General features: G+C 37.6%; 1 protein-coding gene across 8 annotated transcripts in view; it reads left to right on the top strand.

The window, feature by feature from the left end:
- UNC79 (unc-79 homolog, NALCN channel complex subunit) overlaps nucleotides 1-26,727 on the top strand; it is a 100,136-nt gene that overhangs the window by 59,022 nt on the left and 14,387 nt on the right. For 6 of the 8 annotated variants that reach the window (XM_071745725.1, XM_071745726.1, XM_071745722.1 and 3 more), the window contains 13 exons: nucleotides 1,275-1,382; nucleotides 4,952-5,068; nucleotides 6,919-7,002; nucleotides 8,826-8,928; nucleotides 9,542-9,682; nucleotides 13,513-13,551; nucleotides 14,519-14,631; nucleotides 14,718-14,803; nucleotides 15,727-15,900; nucleotides 17,161-17,229; nucleotides 17,843-17,953; nucleotides 21,840-21,944; nucleotides 26,371-26,448. In XM_071745725.1, the coding sequence (XP_071601826.1) occupies nucleotides 1,275-1,382; nucleotides 4,952-5,068; nucleotides 6,919-7,002; nucleotides 8,826-8,928; nucleotides 9,542-9,682; nucleotides 13,513-13,551; nucleotides 14,519-14,631; nucleotides 14,718-14,803; nucleotides 15,727-15,900; nucleotides 17,161-17,229; nucleotides 17,843-17,953; nucleotides 21,840-21,944; nucleotides 26,371-26,448 (1,328 nt within the window). The remainder of the gene's footprint in view (nucleotides 1-1,274; nucleotides 1,383-4,951; nucleotides 5,069-6,918; nucleotides 7,003-8,825; nucleotides 8,929-9,541; nucleotides 9,683-13,512; nucleotides 13,552-14,518; nucleotides 14,632-14,717; nucleotides 14,804-15,726; nucleotides 15,901-17,160; nucleotides 17,230-17,842; nucleotides 17,954-21,839; nucleotides 21,945-26,370; nucleotides 26,449-26,727) is intronic. The other 2 variants (XM_071745724.1, XM_071745723.1) reach the window with 1 other exon arrangement.

Below are 26,727 nucleotides of genomic sequence, written 5' to 3'. Positions count from 1 at the left end.
TGTTTTTTTGTTTTGTTTTGTATTGTTTTGGGTTTTTTCCCCTCCCCCACCCAGGATTTTTCAGTTGTTAGAATTTTCCTAGTCTGTTTTTAAAACATATTAATTAAAAGAGGAAAGAATCCTTCAGTCCTCAGGTGAGGACAGTGAGGTGAGGAGGAATATTGATTAATAAGGGCATTTCCATGCAGTAACCAACACTATCATCCTTGAAAGTGCTTGGAAAAGGTGTTACAATTCTGAAACACCAAGTGGAATCTAGGATTATAGCATATATGATAGTCATTTGACTGCATGCATCTAATTTTGTCATCCAAGGGGAGCCTAAAACATTCACAATGACTCATAAAGTGCTTACTTGCATTACAGGTTGATACAGGCAATTCAGATAACTTGGTAATTTAGTGACTTGGGTAGTTTAATGTATCATTTATGTTCTGTTTTGCTTTGTTTAGCCTTATTGATTAGTTTATTTGAGAACATCTGTGTTGTAATTTGTTTAAGTAGGCTTAATGTTCCCATCATAATGGGCTGATTATAATTTCAAAGTCTTACTCAAGCTTTGTCAGCCTATTAGATTTCTATGTGTTTTAAGAGGGCCTCAGCCCTCTTAAACTGCTCTATGAAATAAATATCCAAATGGATTGTTTCTTCAAGTGTGCAATGCTAGGCTACAGAATTTCCTGCCTGAGACATTTTACAGCACAGATATATTTTTGTTTTTATAGGATATGCTGAAATCAACCATCAACACTTGAAAAGTGCTTTGCATATTGTCCCATATTGACAGTATCAGTTATCATAAAATTAATTTTAGTGCCTTGTTTTTACTGGTAGAATCTTAAACTCTTTTAATCCATAGGATCAATTGGTACATCAGCAGCCTTTGGAATGAAAGCATGTTGGAGATTAGTCTTTTAGAAGATTCTAAGCTGTCTCTAAAATTAGCTAACATCAATGGTATCTTATTTCCATGTTGATGGTTCTGATAGTCACTCGTGAGTGGGGTCAAAATCAAACTCTATGTGCATTTCTTAGTTCTGGACTCTGAAGAGCATAGGTAGAAAACTCCTTTAAAAAGTGATTTTAAGTACTAGAATCCTGTGTCTCATAGAAATTCTTCTGATACACACATCGGATGCTTTTGAAGCTACTGGGAAGGCTAGATGGTGAATGGCTGACTGAAAAGATGTGAAAAGGGCATCCAGGGAGAAAGTGGATGGAAATTATTAATTGCTTCTAAATACTGGGAGTTTAAGCACAATTGTCACATACAGATCCTGCTACCAAAGGACGTTCAACACTGGAAATGCCCCGGGAGTCCTCGTCTGCACCCACCCTGGAAGCAGGTGCCCCGGAGACAAGCAGTCACTCTTCTATATCAAGTAAGTTTGCCTCTGGGTTGAGGGTTAAATCAAAGTTTCTGTATTTTTGCATCAAATGTATATCAAGTATGGTAAATGCCTTGCATTGAGTTGAACTGATTCTTGAATGTATAGCTGTGTTGGATATGATTAGATCTGTTAAATTTCTGATGGGCAGCGTGATTTTAGCAGTTACCAGCTGCAAGATTCTTTGTGACATGGCAAATTTCACATAAGTATTTTTTTTGAGTTGGAGTAGGTATCAGCTAAAGCAATGTTTCATTAAAGATGAATGTTTATTTTCCAGTAAGGGAAAGCATTGTCCACTGTCAGTGCACAGAAGCAGAGGATGAGAGCTCCACAGGGCTGCTACTGAAAGTCTGAAAGTCTTCAGTACTTTTCTTGCCATACCTTAGGGAAAAAAAAGACAATTTTAAAAAAATTCATTGAAAATCCACTTCCTTAGCTGGCTGAAATACAGTAACTATTTATCTGAACCTCCCATACCCATTTCCAATGGAAAGTGAACTGGGGTGGCTTAAGTTCACATTAACCCATGGCATAACAGAGCAGATGTAGATCACACTGGAAGGTGGAGGCATCTTGGAGTGCTAAAAAAATCCAGAATGTTAAGCCCACTTAGGTAATGTTAAATAACACATCCAAAGGTTGATGACTGACTAGGGAGCAGATATTATGACCTGGTTGGGTATGGGTGAGCTTGCTGAACTGCAATTTCTGATTACTTTAGAAAAGTTAATTTTTAGTTTCTGAAACTCTGCATCTGCTGATTTGATTGGAAGAGATGTTTGGCCTATTAAAGGAAGATGTTACTTTAGCCATGCCAGATGAGTACTCCAAAATGATGAGTACTCCAAATCAGAGGTTTGCTCTCAGTTTTACCAGAAGCATCTTGTGTCATTTGCATCTCACAGTAGGAGTACATTTTTTTCCCACGCAATGATACAGATGTCAGTTATTAAAGTAGCTTAAAGAGCTGTCTCTGTTTTGGTTTCACTGAGTGCTATGTGTTCCTGTAAGTTCCAATATATGTAATCAGGATAGGATCTATATGATATTGAGCCTACATTCCTTTGAAAATATTCCTTTTGTCTTTCTGTGTGCCTCAGTTTCCAACAGCAGAAAGGGACGTGTGTGATTCCATTTTGTCTCTTGTCCATTTAGAATGAAATATTTTTTACTTTCTACTATGTGTCTTTACAGTGCTTTGCATAACAATCCCTGCTCAGGGCTGTGAGCACAAGGCATTTGTGTTACACAGATAGATACATTACTTGTACCTGGCCACAGGGAGTGTACATTATTAATGGTGATAGGATTTTGCCTTTGGATTTCTCTTTCTGGGTAGAGGATACCACAGCAGTGGAGGGACGATTGAACAGATCAGTAGCTAAACACATGAAAGGCTCCCCAGCTGCTGAAGGTTACTGATCTCCTTATGGCTGTTAAGTTTCTTGTAGAAAACCTAATCAAGGAAAACTTCCTTCCCTATGCCACTGGTCAGTCTTAGGCATGAAAAGACACATGCTGGTCCACAGCACTCAGTTTCACTCCAACACTGTCCTAAGCCTGCCAGTTTAGCTTTTTTTGGTTTATAGATTTTTTTTTTCTTACAAATATTTAAAATCATATCTGTCTTTGAGAAATCAGGTAAATAACCCTGGAAAACCAAACCTGCTCAACCGTAGCCTAACTATGTGAAATATGCATGATTTTTTATTTAAATACAATTGCAAATGCTATAAAGACAATTCAAAGAGATAATTTTCTATATTTTGACAGTCATCCGCAGTCCAAGCAGTCTGGTCAGTTCTAACATTAATTGCTGTTCTTTCATCAGGAAATTCTATGCTTGATAAAGTGATAAAACATCTATTTAAAATCCTTGCCCTGGAAACGATGTTAAATCTATTTCTCTCCTAATCTGCAGTGAAAGGCATCTGCAATATGACTTTTAAAAGTGAAACATGGAATGGTCTATTGGTCTGGTTCAGTTCCAGAAGTTCAGTTATACAAGGACTGCCGTGCAATAATGGTGGAGAAATTTATACTTGGACCAAAAATAGAACTTAAATGCACTCAGATACATTGAAAGGATATAGTGAAGGAAAACTTGAACTACCTCATCTAATAAAATTATTTCAGTGTGCAGATTCCTACTGAAGTTATAATTGTGTTTATTATTACTCAGGGCTTGAATTTGTTTTTTAGGGAGTACTTGGCCTTCTCTGAATTTCAAACTCTTGGGTAGAATCTGAGTAGAGCAAGTTTAGGAGACACTCAAACCCTCAGAGCTTTCTGAAAGTTGTAGTTTTTCCCTTGTCTGTACTTCTTGATTACAATTAATAATTTGAAATGCTGGGTATTTTTTCAGAGCTTAGCTGGGTACTGTTTGGAATTTTAGAACAGAACTACCTGAAACTATGTTAATAGTGTTTTTAGAGATGTTGAATGTAGTTGTAGATGAAAATAATACTTGGGAGAAGATTTTCCTTTCTTCCTTTTGCTTCAAAGCTCTGAGAGGAAAACGCTTAAACATAATCTTATGGCAACATTTTAAAAGCTTTCCTACAGGGTGAGTCTCGTATGCCTTGTTCAAGCAGGACCTTAAAACTCTGTCTTCCTACTGTGTATGATATGATGATTTTGATTTCAGTGGTTGAAATGTATTTCTCAGACTCATCTGTCAAAGTGAATGTATTATGCTCGTACAATTAGAGTTTTCTTATAAATAGGGAAGAAAAGAAGAAAGTCAGTTGTATATCTGTTTTTTCCTCTTGTTTAAGCACTCAGAAAGTACATGACTAAAAAAGACTTAAATTTTGAATACACATTTTGTGTGTGTGTGAGCATTATCTACTGAGATGCATCTCTTAAAGCAAATAGTAATATATATTTCAAGAAGTGTTGTGAATAGTTGGATAAGGAAAAATTGAATGCTTGTTGCCTGGTAGTTCCATGCAAGAAGAATGGCAATGAAGTCACAAAAGGAACACATCTTCCAAGGCATGCTGGCTTCACACTGCAGAGTAACATGCAGGTGGAATGCCTGAGTGGTTGGTACTTAGGAGGCCTGTTCAGGTTGCATCAGTCGTGCAGAGTGCTTGTGCTGTACAGTCAGTGAATTTGCTTTCCTCCTGTGAGCATGGGCAGAGCAGTCCTCCATCCTTTGCAGGGGGAGAGTGAGTTTCCTTCCTCACTGCATTGCATCCCAGCGAGATTCAAGTATATAGTTACCACCTGTCAGCATGGGAATTTTGGGGTAGCATCTTACACTTCACAGATACCAAGTGTTTTGGAGAGCTTTCATGATATTGGAAGACAAAAAGGCATTGGAAGTTCGCACAGTGGATAAGACCCTGAATTTAAGTCAGTCATGAGTGACATCACTTGGGCCAGAACTGTACCCCGTGTAGTGGTGAATAAAGTACGTGTAGACTTGAGCAAGATCCTGAGAGCAGCCTATGTCCTTTCTGTATTTATCTCATACTGACTTGTAAGATCAGGAAATAAGAGTAGTTTACATGTTGTCTGAGCCCCTGAAATCCTTTTGCATTTCTGACTTGCAGCTCAGTTCAGACAAACGAAAAGAGGCTCTTTGGGAGCTCTGACAATGAACCAGCTAATGAAGAGGCAGCTGGAACACCAGTCTAGTGCTCCCCACAATATCAGCACTTGGGATACTGGTGAGCTGCATTTATTGTTCTTTATGTTTATTTCCAAAACAAATTACTTGCTGTATCACTCTAAAAAGTGAGCGTTTCTGTTCTACCATTGCCGAGAAGTAAACAATCTCAAGTCTAAAGTGAAAATTTCTAGTGAGTATTAGTTTCTCACCTATGAGTTGAAATAGTTACATATTTGTGAGGTAGTCCCTGTGGTACAGTGGTGTCCCTTCAATTTTGGGTATTATTTGGATTATTTCCTGGCCTCGTTGAATAAGATGTGAGTATCACTGTTGATTTCATTAGGTATAGCTTTAATCCCTGGTGCATGGAAACATTTATTTGCATGAATTTTTACAGTGGTGTTGGTACACCAAGGAATTATGCCTTATACCAACCAGTTTTATTTCTCTTTAGAGAAGATTCTGTTAGCTCATGCTGAACACCTGAAGTTTCTGTTCACTCACTGACCTGTTTTTTCTCTCTTTAAAATGAATGCAAAGCAATGAAAACTGAATTAAGCACATAATTTCTTCATTACTTGAGTGTTTGATTTTTTTTTTTCTCTTCTAATATTTTCTGTTACGATCGAAGTCATAGCAGGTGTTACTAAACAATTAATTCATTCTAGTTTATGGAGCTTAGCATGCTGAATGAATGTCTCAGCATCAGTTCTGAATAGCTGAGTTAAAATTTTTGCTCAAATCAGTCTTCAGCATTTAAGGTCCATTAAACTAAATCCTGTCACTGATGCATAGATAAAGGTATGGTATATAGTTCAGTATTGTGCTTTCTACTCCATACTGCTGGGTAGCATGCTCAGCATGAAATCCTTAAACCATAAAGGTCATAATTTGTCAATGATATCAGTGTTGGATTTTTTGTTAGGTTTATTTATTGAAGAGGTTTAGGTGGTACCACCTAGCTTCGCAGCCTGGGGTTTCGAGATGAAAATGTTGATGCTTTCATTCTTCAAGAATTAGTGTGCATTCAAGAGGAACGAGTCAGTGTTCAAAACCATTTAGGAACTTTGTCATGTTAATATTGTTCCAAGTCCCAAGCCTTTCTTCACAACATACAAGAATTTTCCCTCCAACGTTCATTCCAGCTAAAGACCTCCAAGCATGGAGACAGCAAGTAAAATGTTCTTTTATGGAAAGCTTTGCGTCTCCCAGTCTCTCTTTCAGCCACTAGCTTCGGTGTAAAGATATTACTTGGACAGAAAATAGGTTGTTGGTTTTTGTTTTTTTTTCAGGACAAATGTTCAGTATGACTATTTGGCATTTCAATGTCACACCACAACTTTAAGACTCATTATTCTCTGGTGTAACAACTAGTATATAATGTGTGCTTGGGTTTTTTTTTTAACATTGATACATAGTGTTTGTCTCTTTCATTTCTTATTTCAAGCCACTCTTTCTGAACTTGCTAGCTGTAAAACCATTCATTTTGTGTCTTCTGTCAACACAAACTATACTTCACTTCTAGCCTCTTAGTATTTCTAGACACTGTCTTTCTTTTTTTTTTTTTTGTGACTCATATTCCATATCTTGTTGAATCTTTGTGCCTCGCATCTCCTTTCTTGTTTAATGACAGTTTTCTAAAATGCCTTCTTTGATATTAGGCTATCTACCTCCTTTTTCTTTCATGGACTTCTTTCTTCTTTCTTCCTCCCTCAGTCCTTATGTCCATCCCTCTCTCCTTCCCTCCCCCTCTTCTCTTCCTATGCTTTAAAATGAACTCTTTTCTTTGTTTTTTTCAGTAGCTGTTCTATTTGTCTTCCTCTTGTTTTAACTGCTTAAGACTTGCAGTGCTGGTGACAGATGCTGAAATAATAATTCTGGAGACTGACGTTCTTTATTTATTCACAGAGCAGATACAGCATGGAAAGCGGCTGTGCAATGTCCCTGTTTGCCTAAACCCTGAGTTGGAGGGACCACCACTAAGAATCAGAGGTTAGTTCAATGTCCACTTGACCTGATCTCTATGCTAAGATTGACAGGAAGGCTTTTTGGTTGGTATCAAATGGTGCTGAATTTTGTTTTCCGTTCAGCTCTATTAGAGCACCCATCTGTCCTGCAGAATGTAGGTTATTGAAAAATTATTAGACAAGATACTTTAATCAAGACAGGGACAACAAAGAAGTACTGCCTTTCTGCTAGTAGATTTGTTGCTACAGTGCTACAATGGGACTTGCATCTACCTCGAGTCCTGTGTCCAGTTCTGGACCCCTCAGTTCAGGAAGGATATCGAGGTCCTGGAGCAGGTCCAAAGGAGGGCAACCAGGCTGGTGAAAGGACTCGAGCACAGATCCTATGAGGAGAGGCTGAGGGAGCTGGGGCTGTTCAGCCTGGAGAAGAGGAGGCTCAGAGGAGACCTCATCACTCTCTACAACTCCCTGAAAGGAGGTTGTAGCCAGGTGGGGGTTGGTCTCTCTTCCCGGGCAACCCTCAGCAAGAGAAGAGGGCACGGTCTCAAGTTGTGCTGCGGGAGGTTTAGGTTGGACATTAGAAAGAATTCCTTTACTGAGAGGGTGATCAGACGTTGGAATGGGCTGCCCCGGGAAGTGGTGGATTCTCCATCCCTGGAGATATTTAAAAAGAGACTGGATGTGGCACTCAGTGCCATGGTCTGGTAACTGCAGCGGTAGTGGATCAAGGGTTGGACTTGATGATCTCTGAGGTCCCTTCCAACCCAGCCAATTCTGTGATTCTATAATTCTGTGAATATGACAGTGAAACTTCCAAAGTTATAGTAAAGATATCTTTATTCAATTGTAAGGGGGGAAAACATCTGGCTAGAAATATGTGGAAATCTACTTCTATTCCTTGCATTCTGCATTACTGAGGAGTAATCTGGACTTCCTGGAGTGTCTGGTCATATACAACAAAATCTCTAGGGACAATTATTAATTGCAGACATCTGTATTTAAAGAAGCATTTCTTTCCATACTTAGTAAATTGATTGTTTCAAACCTGTCTTATTCTTCTGAAACAAATCATCACCACTACACATATTTTAAGTTTGGAATTTGTGGGAGCTTCTTAGATAAATTTGCCTGACAGCTGGTACTAAATTCACTTTTCCTGCAGTAACTGGGATTATTTAATCAGAAATTCCATCTGTAATTAGCTTAGTTGGAGAAGCTTCCTTGTTTCCATTGTTAACTATTATCAGAAAAGGCTAATGCCAACATTAAATCTTGGACCTGCAGATTGAAGCAACAGCAAGAAGGCTGATAATGGATTACTTAATCTGCAGTTGAATTGGCACCAAGAGGGCAATGGCACTCTTACAAAAATTTGTTCACAAAATGAGCTTTTTGTAGATTGATCTTTGGAATGAGATACCCATGGGGATATCTTATATACATAATGATGGTGTCTTACTAGCTGAGCTCCCTGGGTTCATTATAGGACCTGAACTGTATGGGAACAGGAGTAACATACATACAATTACATCACCTGTCCTGGAATTTTTGTTCTTTGGATTTTCTGAGGATTTTTTTTAAAGTTTTTTTTAATTTGTTTGTGTAAATTAAATTTATAGTTCTAGGTAAATGGAATAATCTAGGACAAGCAAAGAATGTGCTGTATACCCTTCTGTAGACACGCTTTATTTCTTACTTCTCTGCACAGTAAAACCATCATATCTCTATATCTCTTCTTCAGAAGTATCTTCTTCAAGCAGTTTGGATGCTGTTTAGTGATTTTCTTTAATTTTCTTTTTTTTCTTTTTTTAATTTTTTTAAACTTCTTTTCCCCCTGATTGTGTTAAGGTGCCACAAAATCTAGCTTGCTGTCAGCACCCAGTATAGTCAGTATGTTTGTACCTGCACCAGAAGAATTTGCTGATGACCAGCCTACTGTGATGACTGACAAGTAAGTTCTTTTCAAATAATTAGCAAATAATTAGTTCAACTTCAAGTAGGTCAAAAAAAGTATACTCTTTATGGAATTATAAAGTCCATTTTATTATTTATCTCTATGCTAAAATAATTTTTTTACCCAAAGGTAAAAATTTTCTAAGCACTGTCAGCAAGATGTGCTTTTAATGCAGTAGGTCCATGTGAGTTTGCACAGACAAAGTGATGACTCAGGCTATTGTGTGTGTGGATGGCAGGGGAAGCACTTTCCGTCCCATTTTAAACCAAAAGTTCCTTGTGATCCATCAGAAACCACTTTTGTCTTAGGGAAAAAAAGAAATCTCTCTAAAAATCCTTGGGGTTTCTGTTGAAATAGGTAACTATTGAGGTATAATTATGTGTATTCAACATATGATTTTAATGCTGATACTTACTTATCCTGTAAGCTTTTGCAAACTTTAAGTGGTTGGTTAAAATGGCTCTAAAAGAAGCGTTAAATGTAAGTGTACTTATTTAATGGAGAAACAGTCAGCAGGGAGCCATGCATTAATTTGGCCAAAAACTGGGAACAGAAACTGGAAGTTCTGGCTTCTGATCTTGATGTCAGTTTTTAAAACTGTTCTTCACAGGTGCCATGACTGTGGGGCTATTCTTGAAGAATACGATGAAGAAACACTAGGTCTGGCCATAGTTGTGCTGTCAACTTTCATTCACCTTAGTCCAGACTTGGCTGCTCCTCTGCTGTTGGACATCATGCAATCTGTAGGAAGGTAAATTTGGGACTTTCCTCTCATCAAAAGAATTTTGTGCCTGCAATTGGGTTTACATAAGCTTCACTTTGTGAAGTTGTATATTTTAGAACTCCTAAGTGAATAACATCTATTTCTGTCTCCTTCTTACTTATAATTTTATCAATTTCATATGTAACTTTTTTCCACTGTCACTTCAGTTGTGTGAATTGTATGAATTGTCACTTCAATTTTTTATCTTCCACTCTTTATCATCTAAAGGGAGGCTCCAGCTTGGGAATCCCCCCAGCTTGTCCAAGTGTAAGCAGTGATGTAAAGAATTAATTCACTTTTTATGCAGTACTGTTATCTTCTTTGAGCGTCCTGTTTATTACCTGAACAGCAGCTGATGCAGCATACTTCTTGAAAAATTTACTGTTAACCTTTATTACTCCCTCAGCCATTTTTTGGTCTTCCTTCCCATGGATTTTACATTGGATTTGTTAGAATTGAGCCTTCTTTTTATTTTCATTTGAGACATGCCTTCATTTTTGAAAGAAGCCTTCCTTTTTCTAATAGCCTCCCTCACCTTTCCTTTCTTCTTCTCTCTCCAAATCTTCCTTAACAGGTGGGTTACCTTGGCTCTGTGCTTCCAATGTTATGCCCTTAAACAGCTTCTGTGCTTCTTGTAAAGACTGAATTGTCTTGGTTACTCTTTTTTGCTGCTTTGCCAGAATTTTTCAGTTTTATGTAGTTTGTGCTCTAGAAGGTATTAAGAAACATGTTTACCTTTTCTGAGTTTTGTTGCTCCTGGAGGACTGTTGATGCCTAGGTAAGATCATTCATTAGCATACCTGAAGCTCTTCAACCATAGTTTGTATGGTACTTAAGTAGAGTTTCTTCTCCTTATGAGGGCCTCCTAACCAGCTGCTGCATGAGATTATCTCTGTTAAGGCCTTAAATGCTTTGTGTCTATTGTTTTTCTCTTGTGACTTCTATCCAGTGTGTATGGGATATCTGAAGTGCACCATTCCTATTGCATCAATTCTCATTTCTGCCTCAGTCAATTCCATGACTTTCTGCCTAAGAGGCAGGAGGGATGCCTTGGGAGTGTTTAAGAATAAATGCGTGAGCAGCACTAGAAGTGCAGAAATATCAGGCAGCTCTCTCTTTTCAGTGACTCAAGTTAAAATTGCTTGACTGTATCTTGTGCAGGGGCACAGCTGTTCACAGCCCTCCCTTTCTACTATCTTTGAATTCCATTTAAATGCAGCAGCTACTTAAGTCTTCCATTTCCATCAACTGCAAGGCTGCAGTTCCCTGCTGTCACTGCTAATGAACTCTGATGGAGGCAGTTTCTAATCTAGACAGATGCTATCCATTCTGTGTTGTTCTTGTAAATACAGCAGTACTAGAGCCACAAAGAGTGAACCATTTGGAGGATAAATTACTGAGGGATGAGGGCTGAGTGGGCTACTTATTTCTGTGCTTTGAGGAAGGAATGCTGCATCTTTGGAGTGAGACAGCTGATAGGTTCAGAGCAGCAGATGGCATGCAACAGGGGATGTCCCTTGTAAATATCCTGTCTTGTTCCTACTGACTGCCATTTCTGACAAATTTGAAGTCCAGTAAGAGGCTCCCCACAAAGGAATTATTTTGAATACATGCAAAGCAAGTAGCAATGCAATCAAAGAGGCATTCAGGTGTGTCACGTGTATAACCTAAGTTGCTGTCTCATCAAGCAGTGACATACCATTTCCTCTAAGTACCCATCTGACAGCAGAGTTAAGAATGAGTTGGACCACTTGCATTTTTATTCTTAAAAAATTAGCTACTACTTTCATGCTTAGAAGCGGAAACAAGGAGTTGGGAAATCCAGGGTCTTTAAGAATACCTAAACAATACACAGATTACAGAAGTTATTTGTGTACAGTTTGGCATCTACTGGGATTTTAAGAAGAGAAAAATTCATAGATTCAAGACATAGAGATGTTTTTAAGACAGGCATACACTTTATGCTCTAGTTCCTGAATTGAGATTTTTGACTTGTTGATTCTTAGTTCATTGATTTCCAGTGACATTTAGCATTCCAAGCATCACAGCCCTGCTTGCAAATGGGATGCAGGCTCTTGAGAGTTAGTGAGGAGCCTTGAAAAGCTTAACTTCTGTTTTTAACAGGTACAAATTTGAACACATCCATTTACTGTCGACTGTCCATTTACTGTTGGGCTTTATGGTCTGGAAAGTGGAAGTAATGGTGGGGGTTCATGGCCTGTGTGCAAAAAAATATTTAGAGTAGTAATGTTGAGTACACACAAGCTGTGAACTTCAGAGTTTCAGATGTTCCCAGGTGTTTAGTGTGGTTCATGTCTCACAAAGTTTTTCCTAAGTTAGAAACCAAATGTTTATCATAAAAACCACACTTGCATTATTGCATTCAAGAGAAGAGAAACTTTGCATAGGACTTTTGATTTAGAAGAACTATTTTATGCTGTTATATTTGTATGCTTTAGTAGCTTTTTGAAAATAAGTGTAATGTCCATTGGGCACGTGATTAGTCTCACTGCATTCTGCAGAAACCCTGTTTTAATATAAGGAGATGTTACAGTTATTCCAGAAGCAAAGTAGATTCAAAGTAGATTGAGACCAGTTTTCACCCAGAACTAGGTGTACAGCAGAATTAATATGTTGTATTTTAATGTGAACTCCTCTTAGTAACAGTGGAATCAGGGACTCTAATGATTTATGCTGGGACAACTGAAAAGAATATATTCCCTAGTCCCCTACAACATACAGCCTGAGAATACTTCACTGTAAGCTCTGTACCCAGCTTGTCATGCAGTATTAATAAAAATCCCAACCTCTTTTGTTTCACACTGATGCGTTTGACTGAACTGCCTTAGGGTCCTTATTGGATTTTGCAGTGATGAGTAGAGAGGAGATGGTTGTCTTCAGAACAGGGGCTGACAGAGGAATGAGACACAGCTAAATCCTGCCTAAAAGGATCATGAATCAAAGATAAACATTGAAGGCCAGATCATCATCAGATGCAAATTAGCGTTGCTCTGTGAACTTTCTGTTTGGACGTACCAACTAATAGCAGCTGAAATACTAATGCACAGCAGATGTGTTTTGTATGTCAGAAATGCTTCCAGTGTATATCTTTTATAAATACTTTTATTTTAAAGCTGTGTTGGTTTGATATTAAGCTCTAATTCTATTCGTTTATGTGTCCTGGACATTGAAGTGCATGATTTTGCTTTAAGATCATGTTCAGTTTTTTCATCAGTGAATGCCAATACTTGGCTTCAAAATCTGTATTTACTGAAATAAATTACTTGATTTTTGAGAACCATCTATTTCTCATCTGCTTTGTAAGAGCTTGCGGGTACTTACTCTTTATGAAATTATTTATTGGCACCAGTTATTTAGGTGCCAAAATCTGGAACTGGAGGCCTCACTACAGACTGCCAAGTAGAGAATTTTGGTTTACTCTGTTGCTGTGTTGATCAATTCAGTCAGTAGGCAGCTTCTGGCAAACTCTTTTTTTCTTCAAATCCCCTCTAGGTTAGTAATTATCCATGAAGTGTATGTAAGGCAGTAGCTTGACTTCATTATCTTCAGGAAGCCAAGCAGAATTTTCTTTAGAGCTGTTAAATATTTGTAAGACTGCAAAATTGAGTAGGGTTTTATGCTGCACAAGCATGACTTAACTGAATTTATGTGTTCTTCAGGAGACCTTTCTGGTGACATTTTAAATGTTCACCAAGATTCTTGTTTATTATTAAAAAAATACTTCATTTGCTTACTTAAAAACGAAAGACAAAAAGAACCACTGTGATCTTCACTTATTTTTTTAATTTTTATTCTAGGTTGGCATCAAGTACCAGTTTCTCTAATCAAGCAGAAAGGTATGGTAGCAAAAGAATACCTTGTCCAAAATGAAACCATTTATCTAAAGGATCATCCTCCCTAGTCTTGAAATCAGCTAAGTTTAACTTAAAAAAAATTATTTAAACTTTGTGAGTAAAAGGAAAACCCTGTCCTTTCCCACTTGTTTCAAATATCTTGTGTGTTCTGAAGATGAACAGGAATCCATACTGTTATGAGTTGAACTTGAAAAAACTCAAATTCAGGCATAATTTAAAGATGCCTTTTGAGTTCCACAATTTCAGTGCAGGTTTTCTGGCTTGTTCTGTGTTCAGTATTTCTCCTGATAAAATACCTCCATACATTCAATCAAGTGAATCATCCTTGGCCATGGAGAACCCCTGGTAGTGATGGCTCATTATGTAAATGACATGCTGAATAGGATAAATTCATTTTGAGAAGCTGTAAAAAAAATGTTAAGATGGGCATTTTGAAGGTAATGGATAATGCACCATCTTTTTTTAATTAAACCATTCATTTTAGGAGTGATTAGAAAGTACTTAATCTCTTGAAGAAAACTGCCAGAGGCCAATTAATAGCATAATGTGTGTTTACCTGTTGTTCATGTGTTTTACGGTAAAGCCAAGAACCTCAACCTGTATTACTGAAATATACAAGGTGAGAAGAGGATTATATTTCACATTCAGATCACTCACAAATAAAACTCTGTGGAGAATCAGAAAAACCCAGCTGTTTATTGAGACTTAAATTCCCTAGGTTTGTGTACATAATGTTTTCAGCTCTGCATAGTCAAGCTGAAGTCATAAAATCAACATGCTGCACTACTTTTTGGGGATTAGAACAGTTCTGTTTTTGACTGTCTCTCTCATAACTGAACATTTCCATAACTAAAAAGAACCAGCTCATCATCTTCTCCCTGTAGTCAGCTTTGAGGAGTGTTTCATCTGCAATGCAATTTCTTCTTCCTTTTGCTTCCCTTTGTTTCAGCATGATGATCCCTGGAAACGCTGCAGGTGTGGCCAAGCAGTTCCTCCGATGTGTGTTCCATCAGCTGGCTCCTAATGGCATCTTCCCCCAGCTCTTCCAGAGCAATATTAAAGGTAATTTAGAGCACCTGAGTGCATTTCTGACCCTTTTAGTTACCTCTGTATCTATAGCCAGTGCAAAAATGTCATTCAAATTTTAGATGGAACTTTTTTACGGACCTTGGCCACGTCTCTTATGGACTTCAATGAGCTGAGTTCCATCGCCGCTGTGAGCCAGCTGTTAGAGGTATGTTGGCAATCAAGTCCATTAATGGTGCTAGTTTTGTTAGAATTATCAGGCCTATTGGATCATTTATCCTCATTTATTAGTAATTCAAACTTGCATCACCAAAACCAATGTGAATTTTTGGTTTTTTCCTCTCTGGAAGCATGATTAGGTGGTCCTCAGCATTTTCTGTCTGTTTTTCTTCCACTGATAATTTTGTTGTGGGTTTTTGTTTGTTTGTCCGGTTGGCTGGTTTTTTCCCTTCAGACCAACTCCCAGAGCTGTCCTATACATTGGTAGTATGGGCTATCCCTTCCCCAGCACTTTTTCTAATTTTCAGGAACATTCTTCTTATATGTCTCAGTTCTCACTCTCCCCTGTAACTAATGGCAATTTCTCTAAGTAATCCAAAGTTTCACTGCCTGCCTTTCACAGACTGCTTTTTGTGCCCTTGTTTCTATTGTAACTGTTATCCACTCACTACTCACTTGCATGGATTCTGCCCTTCCAAGAGCATGGCTGTTGATTCATAGAAAGATTTTGACATCACTTTAAAACTGCTTATGTCTTTCCAGGCCTGGGCCTAGTATACAAGCCAAAAAAGCAAACACAGTCTTCTGAACATTAATGAACATATCTTGTATAAAACTGTGCAAAGGAAAACATGGGCCCTTTTTTACTGCCATGCCAATCTAAGCAGCTTATGAGTTAGGACCTTGCTTGTAACATTCTGGCTACAAATCTTTTGCTCAGTACTTTATGAACTGAACTAGTATTCATTTTCACATAGGCAGCCCAAATCCACTGCATAACCTTTTATAATTAACTTTAGAAAAGGTAAGCAGTATTTGGTCTGAACAAATTAACATCAGCATTTCCAAATACTGCTTAAGAGACCTATCTGCATGTGTACATTGGTTTACAGTTCTCGTTTTGTTTCCCAGGGACTAAACAACAAAAAGAATTTGCCGGCAGGGGGTGCAATGCTGCGCTGCTTGGAAAACATTGCTACCTTTATGGAAGCCTTGCCGATGGATTCACCCAGCAACCTCTGGACCACAATTAGTAATCAGTTTCAGACCTTCCTTACAAAACTCCCATGTTTTTTGCCACTTAAGGTATGATGTGTGGATATCTGAAATGAGCTATACTGCCATTGGCCAGGATGTTCCAAAACAGTGGAAAACCTGTGGATGAGAAATTAGAATGGGTTGTTGTGAATATTTTCTAAGAATACAACTAATGTTTCCAGAGGACTGCATTTATTGTATGACTGATCCATCCCTTTAATTGTATCTTCCACAACAACTCTGACCTGAGTACTCTTAACCTTGTTGTTGGCTTTTTACCTCTACACTTTTCATGTATGAGCCTTGCATGTTTGCCTGACCAAGTTATAGTTCTGGCTGTAATCAGAATATAATTACAGCATCTGAATCTAGAAGCTTTGGGCTCCAATCTGAGTATGTATGAGAACATACAGAGGGATCTCATGTCCTGGTGTGAACATTTCCAGATGTCTTTTCAGTAAACACAGAAAAACTTTTCTGAGTCTTTCCAGTAAACATGGAATTCTGATGCCCTTATTCTGATTTTATTTCCTATGGCACAAATGAGTCCAGCTGTAATTTCTTCTGTGCAAAAACACTGTTGCTCACTGTGAGTTGAGGGATGCAATATCTAATTTTGTGACTTATAACAGTGTCTTTTAAATTGCATGTCACCACAAAATGACCTGAATGGTATTAAATTTCTTGGCATTATTATGGAATAGTCAGGTCTTGAAACCTCTATAAGTTCTGGTAAATTGAGCTACTGTCCTGTAGCACTTACTAAGCCAAACTGGCAATAACTATTCCCTTTGCATACTACCTACCCCAATCAGCTCCATTTTGTTTAAATGAAATTAATAAAAATAAATTAGTTGGATCTTGATACTTCCAGCTGCTTATCTGCTATTCAGAGAACATTTAGGTGGAACATTTACTCTGATTTCTTTTTTATTCATTGCTAACCTGCTCTTTTTTTTTTTGTTTGTTTTTTCCAATCCATTTTTATTAAAGTGGAAATATATTTCTAGGAAATTTTTGTCACAGAAGCCTTAAAGTTGACTTTTCTAGACTGCCTCTTTAGTGAAACTTTCTCATTTCAAGCCCCATGCTGTGTTAGCACTGAAGGGGTATGATTGTGTGTTTATGTATAAACCAGTGTAAGCAAAGTATGTAAAAATCTATCATCAGGGATAATTTTTCAAACTTCACCTATAACTCATTCATAGCTGCTACCAGTAAAGGCCAGACATCTGCACAGAGAATTTACTAACTTTGCTGCTTTTTTTTTTTCCCCCCTTCCTTTTCTGTCTCCAAATATGTTCACAGTGTTCTTTAGATTCTAGTTTAAGAATCATGATTTGCTTGTTGAAGATCCCCACCACTAGTGCCACCAGGGTAAGTTCCAAGGAGACTCAACTCTATTACCTCAGATTTGGCCAGCCTGTGCCATTGTATGAATGTGTTCCTGTCTATCCCTGAGCTAGGAAAGTATTATATATATGCATAAAATTGTGCATACTCATTGGAGAATGATAAGAGCTTTGGAATCTAGGTTACAGTGAAGTGTGGGTGGGATTACATTCTTGTGTGGGTGTGAATGTACATCTTCTTAAAGATTTGATGTTCTCTTTTTTTCCACTCCTTTTTCTTTGAAAAAGAAAGACAGAGGAAAAAAGAAAAAGAAAAAAAAAAAAGATAATAATGAAATTCCTTAGAAATTCTGCAGTATAGTTCCACTGAGGTCAGCGTGGTTTTCCTGCATAAACACTGTAGAATCTCTTATATCTCATAAGCACTGTGCCAGAGGTGGAACAGTTTTCTAATTTTTTGCTTCTAATTTCCAATAAGAGCATGAAGGGAAATGCTGGATAAAATAGCTATTTGACCAGAACAGTACAAATACCATCAAGAGAGCCTCTGAGCTAAAAAGATAGGCATGTCAGAGTTGGAATGGCTTTTGTTTTGTTGAGCAAGCAGTTACTGATTTCTCTTAAACATGTCATTGCAGAGTCTTCTGGAGCCTTTTTCCAAATTACTAAGCTTTGTGATTCAGAATGCTGTCTTCACTCTGGCCTACCTGGTGGAACTGTGTGGTTTGTGCTACCGAGCTTTCACTAAGGTAACAATGAGACTATACCTTCCCTTAGGGACAACTGAAAATGGGACAGACAAAGTCCTACTTCCCTGAAGTTGTCTGATTTTAAGTGAAGATGGAATCAGTGCCAGGTTTCAGATGTGTCAAATTAGCTAATCAAGTAGCAATCATAGTTCACTGTCAATTAATACTGAGTTTCACATGCACAGTATAGACACATCTGAAAGGAACCTGCTGAAAACATGGATCAGAAAAGTATTTTGGTGTGATTTTGTGACTTGGAATTTTTTTTCTCATGTAAAGATGGTATCTGGTATGTGTGCATGAATTAAAGTATCTATACAGTCAGATCTTTCCTAGTGCACAAGGTTAGCAGCATACCTTAAGTAGTAGACACTTAAATATTTCTGGTAGTGCCTTTTGACAGCACAGCTGTGAGGGGAAGGCAGTAGAGATCAGCAAAGTGGAAGACGCCAAATTAAGAGCTTCCCAACTTAGATCCTGTTTCATTCTGCATGAGGTTTCTCACTTTGGTGTGCATGCATGGCTGTAAGCCATGAAAAAACAGCGTGAGTGCACCTTTAGAGAGTCTTGAAGAGTCCTGGATGAAAGCTATGGTGTACAAATAACACTCTGTTCATTTTTGTATCTGTAGCTGAGAAGCTGAACAACAGCAACAAAATCTTCAAAACCTAATCAAAACTTTTACTAAGGCCTTATATGCTCTGTTGTAGAGATTAAGCTACTGAGCAAAATATTGCTTTGCTACTAAATGCATGGATTTCATCCTCAATACATTTGTCAAAAGAGTAATTAATCATCAGGAAACATTCAAGTAGCTACATTATTTTCTAAATTGATTATGTACAACTGGAACAACACATTGCTTAACTCTTGGTTATCACTGGACAAACAGTGATGGAGAAGAAATAATAGAAGCAACGAAACTCACAGGAAAACTGCAGTATAAGCAAAACTTTTACCAGATGCAATGGTTTGAAAAATTAAGTAGAAACTAACAGTATGTCTAATTACAGCAAGCAAGTAATTTTTGTCTTGTTTGAAAGAGAGGAGTTTATGAAAGAAAAACATCCTGAATACAGAAGAGACTGACCAGCTTTTGGAAGTAATTTGAATTAGATCTATAGTTAAGGCTTTAGGCAAGGTGAAGTGAGAAAAAATATTAACTTAAAGTCTAGCAGTGGGAAATATTGTAAAAAATATTAACTTAAAATCTAGCCCCATTTGAAATGAACAACAAAATACATTCATCTTGTATTTGTGATCTGATAAGACCAAATGCCTACTAAAGCATAAGAATAATAAGGCATTCAAGAAGTGTTTCACTCCTGTCATGCTCCACAGTTTTGGTCATTCAAGTAAATTTTATTGAAACCCTGTTATTAAAAAAAACAACAACAAAATCATGCTTTTCTTGCATGCTTCCTGTTTCAATGTTCTATTAATATATCAAATACTTAATTGCACACAGGAAACTTGGATTATAGTGCTTGGTAAAATCTCCTTCATGTGCATGTTCAGTGAAACCTGGTGACCCAGAAATAGAATAATTAGCGAACGATCTGCAATTTATGACTTAATATGCTTAATTTAGTGGAACTCCACACCACATTATCTTTGTTATTTCTGGAAGCTTACCATAGTTTTGCATTAGAAATACCAAATTAATGGCTGCTGTAAGAAAAAAACCAAACCAGTGGTAATGTCTGGGTTTCTCTACAGTGGAAATCACTGCAGCCAAGTAAGAGTGTTGTTTATGATAGAATATCAGGTAGAAGTAAAGCCCTAAGCTAGGGCTCTCCAACCTGAAAAATCAACAACTGGTGGGAATGTGAGAGAAATCTGTAAAGTCAGAAGTGACCCAGACAGGGATGAGTAATTTCATGCCTTTCCAGTATAAGAACATAGACATACTAAGTTTGTGGGAATGTGTGTCAGAACAAGTAAAGAGATGTGATTCTTCAACAGTGTGTGACTCTGTGATAAGTGCTGTAGGTGCTAAAAGTTGACGTAGATCCATGAGGTTAATGGACATGTACATGGAAGAGAAATCCACAGAGTTATGAATTATACAGAAAACGCACTGAGCTTAGAAGTTTCCTGAGCTGGAAATAGTTGGTGGTTAGGAGAGTATGTGAGAACATGTGTTTACTTTGTTTTCATACTTGCTTTTGATCTCACTATGGCCTTGTTGGAGTGTAAGTTACTGAGGACATTTGTTCTGGTCTGACCTCTCCTCGGTTTGTATTACTCTTACCAGAGCACAACTCATGCATGTGGAATGTGTGTTTTGAGTACCTGTCCCCTCAGCTAATAGTTTCATAATACAGCTGAACTGATCAAGTGTTTGCTACTCCCTTGAGGGAACAATCTTTTATTTTTATTAATTTTATTTTGGACTGTTAATTTCCTGTCAACTTAGCTGCCTAGACTGAAGCAAGGAACAGTACAGGTTGGTGCCCATTCTATCAGCTAAATGTGTTATCTGTCTGCACACTCCATGTAACTGAAGATCAAACTAGGACCTTAAAGTAAGGTCTCTTGATTCACAGACTGGCACCATAATGTCCGTGAAAGGCATAATTATGTTGTTTTGGCCCCTTCTCCCTAATCAGGGGATGATGTTTAAACTCTTTTTTCATTAAAAGGCATGTGTGTGCTGTAGGAGGCATGCAGATGTAATGTGGTTACATCAGTTTTCTGAGAAGTAACATTTGTGACTGGCTGCTTGGTCTGCTGAAACCAAAACTCACTCTCACTTCCAGCTATTTATCTCCTCCAATTCCTTCCCTTGCTCCTGTATACAGCTGGATGTGGCCTTCAAACTGACCCTCGCTAGCTAAACCTCACAAAACTTCTCTGAGGAAGAGGCAAACATTATCCCATTTTACAGATGTCACAGGGGAACTGAGGCCCTGAATAAGTAAAACTCATTTAACTTAAGTGGTTGGACGAGCGCATGAGAATTACAAGATGGAAGATACTAGACTTTAAATCTTCAGCACACTTTGGATAACCTCTATTAGGAAACATTATTTCATCTCTAATGGTTATTTGAAAAAGAGCTTAGTGTAAGTCTTCTGCTGATAAAAATTCTTGAGTTACTGTGGTCAATCACAGGTTAGAGATTTGCTCCATGTTTTTATCTTATCATCTGGAGTCAGAGAATGTCAAAATAGGATATATAATAGGCTCATGTTATCTCTTACACGTCTTTGCTGTCTTAGCTCTACAACTCTATTCTTAGGCTTCTGTGTTCTGATTTCCATTGGCTGATTCCCCACTATGTTTTAAAATGTTTCTGTGGGGCAGCCACAGCCAAGAGAGTTTTTATTGTGTAAGTAGATTACTACTGGGAGTCTAATGAATGAAAATAGATGTCCAGGCTGCCTTAGTGCAGGCACACTTATTTTAAGGGGAATGACAACAAAAAAGAAAAGCATGGTAGAATGTGTAGACCATTTCTGGCAGGTTTAATGAAAGAGTAATGCTAAATACTATTGCCAGTTTTGTTCTCCTGTGCCAATCCTTACTGCTTCCCCTTTTCCTTTTATACGGAACTGCTTAGTGAAAGCTACACGGTTAAAAGCCTGGGCTTTATAACTGTTTTATAAAATCTATCTATCTATATTCCTCATGTGAAATATTAAAATCTTGGATATAGCACCTCATAGAGTGCCAGAGGAGACTCAAGCTCAATGGTCTATGTTCAAGTAAGTTCATAGAATTACATAAACAATGAATGATGTCTGCTTTTTTGTAAGACAGGATGAACCACTACACATTTGTAACTTTTATTCTCAAACTTAGATATAATGTGTCTTTATGGTTTACTAGTGGGTGTCAGTGAATTTCAGGACATTCATAATTCTGTATTTTTCTGTTTTAGGAAAGGGACAAATTCTACTTGACACGCAGTGTCATATTGGAGTTACTGCAGGCACTTAAGTTGAAGTCACCCTTACCAGACATGAATCTGCTGCTGTTGGTACAGGTACAGGAGATTCTTGTGCAATTCTCCTTTCTTTGCCAAAATTCAGACCTGGGGAAGGGAAAGTAAGTACAACATGATTGCATAAAGTACCAGCAATGTCAGGGGAAGCAAGAATTCTTGGTATAAAAATCCAGTAACATTTGTAACCTTAGGTGCATAGCTTAGATTCCTGCACTAAAATCTGAAAAAAAAAAATTGGGATTTCACATTCCCCAGGATGATAATGACCTGCTGATATATTGAGGATCGTAGAATACATCTTGACTTGGAAAGGACCCATAAGAATTGAGTCCATTGAGTTTCATACCATGGAATGGAACACAGCTGCTTTAAAACCAGTGAGCAGTTTGTGTGGGAAGAGCTGATGACTGATCATGGGCCAGAACTCAGTTGCTGTCTATTCAGGCAGGCAGTAAGCATGTCTGAAGGCCATGGTCTTTGACATGGAATTTTCTAGCAAAGAATACATTGATGATATTTCTGTTCCTTTCATTCTGTGGATTGCTGAAGTAGGAGATAAGCTAGTTTTTCATAGGGAAATCTGAGGAAATAAGATACTGACTTGTGAAAAATCTTTCACAAATGCCAAGTGTGGCACTCCAAAATGCCAAGTGTGGCACTGCTTGGCATCACAAGCCTGTCCTGAAAAAACAATATACTTGAAAAATCATTTTTAATCACAGATGGTGGGTTCTCATTGTTTACTATGAGCTATTATATGTGTTTAGTAACTTTAAATTATAATAGACAGCCTGACCATAAGGTTTGAGCAAGATTTGTATAATGTAGATCATTGATAACGATCCTAGCATCATGGCTCCATTCACCCTTTTCTTTCCCATTCAAGGGTCAAGGCTTCATATAGCTTACTACAGGCTCATTTTCTTCTGAGTAGTGGTACATTACTCATAGTAAATAAGTGCTTGCCAGTTGACTGAGAAATAATAATGACAAGTGAAATTACATAGCAGTTAGGATAACTCTGAAAACAATTATTATGCTATCAGTGATAGGGGAAGAAGTCTGGGGAGAGAAGAATAATAGTTGGTTTTTTTCCTCTTGAATGTAAAGAGTTATTTTTTTGAAGTAATTTTAATTTTTAAAAGCAGAAAATTGCCTTTTTTTTTCTGTTTAAGACCAGACTTTTTTGTTGCCAGCCAAGGCCACCAAATACCAACCACCAACCTCTTTCTATCCTATAGGTGGAGTCATGCTGCTTGATATCACGTGCATTGGTTTTTGTTGGCTTGAACTGACTCTTCCTCAGATACAGAAATTTCTCTGCATTGCTCCACTGTATAGCTCAGGCCTATGGCTACCCCAAAGGGTCCCACAGTCTAATCAATCCTGAATTCCTCATTTGAGAAAGCACACGTGTCATATCAGTTTTGGCAGTGGGATTTACTTCATGTTGAGTTACCTGATGGGCACAGTAAGCAAAACTGTCTCTTACGTTATCTTTATCTCATAAAGGTAACATGATGATTGCCTGGGTTTTCCTTTTAGAATTGTTTCCATATAATCTATTAAGCTTTGGGATGTATTCATACCATACACAAGATCACCTTTTGTGGATATAAATCTTTGATGATGTCTTTCTTTCAGAGGCTGATGAAGCAATTAATATTTCTTGCTATCCAAAGCAGCCAGCTTCTGTTTTTATCCAGTCAGTGGTACAGAATAGGAGTTGTAATTAGACCATCTGCTGTAGATGCCTACTGGAGGAATGAGGACTACTTCTCCCATTGACTGTGCAAATTGGCAGCATGGTCTGAATCATTCAACACTTTCTTGAATGTAAATACCATAGTAACCACTAAGCCCATCCACTGTTGTAGTTCAAGAAACCTGCTAGTAAAAGCACATTATGTATCTGATTATTTTAATTTTCTTTGAGGGACTGATTCACTTCTTCACCACACAAAGCCACTGCAATATTAATTCAAATCGTGTGGTTTTGAATTCATAAAGCTGTAGCTTTTTGTAGGGTTAACATGGCACCAAACTGAAATGATTTTAATTTCCAAGGCGGCCATGTCCTCATGGACAGGTTGGATTCCATACAGATATACACAGAATACAGAGATTCAGTCAAAATATTCAAGATGAAAAAGGAGCTATGAGCACTTTAATTTAATGGTAGGTCAGTCATGGGCTGACTAACAAAGGAGTGCCAGGAACATACATTTGACACCCACATTTGTCCAGATTACACAGTGCTATAAGTGTTACTGGTGCCATTGATGCTAAGATGAGAGTTAACTTTATACCACATTACAAATAATAAGAATTTAAACCAATCACCCCAGTTATTGCATGGGTGTCCTGGATAAAGGATATAGAAAATCTGTCTCCTTGATTTGTCCTGGCAAATGAAAGCCATCAAGTGTGTGCTGCTCTTTCATGGGTTTCCATAGGAACTGCATCTTCACCCAGCATTTTGCTTCACAGCACTTTTCTCCATTTCACATTTTGCAAGCACACATCTTCAGGATTTCCATTGACTTCAAATTATATTACTGTCTCATTAGGATTTGCTTGTTCAGTCAGTTTCTAAGTGTATCTGATCTGCTTTTTTTAGTTGATTCCTTTAGGTGGGCCAGTTAGTCCAGTTTATGTTTCTGTGAAGATCTGGTCTACTAATTACTGAATGGAAGGATTTAAAGTTGCATAAAATATGTTTAAAACAATATATATTGTAAAAACTCTGATCATGAATGGAGGTATAATGTAGATAGATATGGAATCTAGGTAATTTATTACAGTGAACAGACATTCACATTTAGACATTATTCTGCAGTTGTATCTCATCAGACAATGCTAGTGAGAGGCATGGAAAGTATTTTCTGTTTCTTATCTTTATGCTGTGGAGTGGTATTCTTCTTTCCTTTTCCATGTGGCTGGCATTAAATCTCTTGCCAGAGACATCTTTATGTATTTTAGTATTTGTAGAGGGAGACAACCAAAATAACAGTGAACTGGACTGGAAATGACGGTTTGGTTTCCCTGTCCTCTTTTGACTGCATTCCATCTTTAGGAAGGATCCTTGGAACTGGCAGTCTGATGATGAGAAAGATAAACTAAACAAGGCCTAATTGTTCTTTAGAAATGGAGCAGAATTCATCATCTGTTTTTCACATGTTTGGGTATATCTGTTGTTTAACCCAAGCAGAAAGCTTACAAGAGACCAGCAGAGGTTGCTTTGTCTGTCTCAGTTTGCAAAAGATACCACAGTATTCATTTTCAAGGAAGAAGATATGGCTTAGAATTTAATTGACAATTCTTTCCTGTTTGTTCTTTCTTAGGAAATTACACTGCATCATTATGGACAGAAATTGCACCAGTGCAAATACAGTATTAGGACAACAAGGTTTAGGAACAAGCAGATAACCTGCAGTGTCAAATGTGTTACTGAGGCTTATAATGGATTAAGTAAGAGTATTAGTGGGTCTAGTGTATGAATGATGTTGACATCAGAGATTTTAGGTCAAGGGATTTGGAAATAAAAGGAAGCAAAAAGGAAAAAAAAAAAAAGAGCATAAAGGAAAAAAAAAGAAAGCAGGGATAATAAATGCATAAGAAAATCAGGGATGTTCCACTGTAACAGAATGATACACTCCCTCAGAAACAGCTTATATATTTGTAGTATTGTGACCTGTATTATGCAGAAGTTATACCACCACCCCCTAGCAGTATGTTTGCAACTTTGAAACTGTTTGTAGAACTCCTCATTGTAGAATATCTGTAAATAAAAGTGTTGTAATATCTCAGTGATGAATGTGGTCTACTGCCTTATTATCCTTTATCATGAGTTACTCTGTAATGAGTAAGGGAAAATTGATATATGCAAGAATAGCAAAGTTACATATATTTTTTTCTCTCATAAAGTCTTATTTATTTTATAACCTTCAAATAGCTCCTGCACAGCATGTATTAAGAAAGGAAAAATGGCCTCAAATTCTGCCAGGGGAGCTTTAGTTTGGATATGGTTGCCCAGAGAAGTTGTGGATAGGAGTACTGAAGGCCAGGTTGGATGGAGCTTTGAGCAACCTGGCTTGGTAGTTGGAACTAGATGGATATTTAAGGTCCCTTCCAACACAACCCATTCTGTGATGCTAAGATTCTATGGTATCAGGAAAAATTTCTTCAATGAAAGGGTTATCAAGCATTGGAACAGGCTACCAAGGGCAGTGTTTGAGTCACCATCCCTGGAGGTGCTTAGGGACATGGTTCAGTGGTGGACTTAACAGTACTAGGTTAAGTTGGACTTAGGTTGTTTATAAAGAAATAGAGCTCTAAATGCAAATCGCCATGAGTCAAAGCAAGAACACATCTGAACTGATATTTAAAAAGTAATGAATAACTTATCATATTCAGGTTCCTTCAAGAATAATTGAAAAGTAACTTGTCTTTAATTTCTCCTTAGTTTGTTTGTGCAGATGCTGGAACAAAACTAGCTGAGTCTACAATCTTGCATAAACAGATGATTGCTTCTATGCCTGGAGTAAGTACTGAATCAAACTCTGTCTTTAGTTTTGGCTTTAAAAAAAATATCTTATTCAGCTTATTTTGCTTCTTTTTAATTTTTTTTTTAATTTCCCTTCTGGTTGGCAAAGTGTATTGCAGGCAGAGGTTGAGATGCTTCTTTTCATTAACACTGGAAAAGTTCTGAACTTGATATTGCTTCCCTTACTCTTATTGAAAATCTTGAGTCAGATGGCTGACTTTAGCTGGAGCCTGTGCTCCAGAAGGGATGTGGGAAACAGACCAAATGAATGCCACA

The sequence above is a fragment of the Heliangelus exortis genome, chromosome 5 (assembly GCF_036169615.1).
Source record: "Heliangelus exortis chromosome 5, bHelExo1.hap1, whole genome shotgun sequence".
Lineage (NCBI taxonomy): Eukaryota > Metazoa > Chordata > Aves > Apodiformes > Trochilidae > Heliangelus > Heliangelus exortis.
Note: the sequence above shows the minus strand (reverse complement) of the source record. Positions and strands in the feature narration are given on the sequence as shown.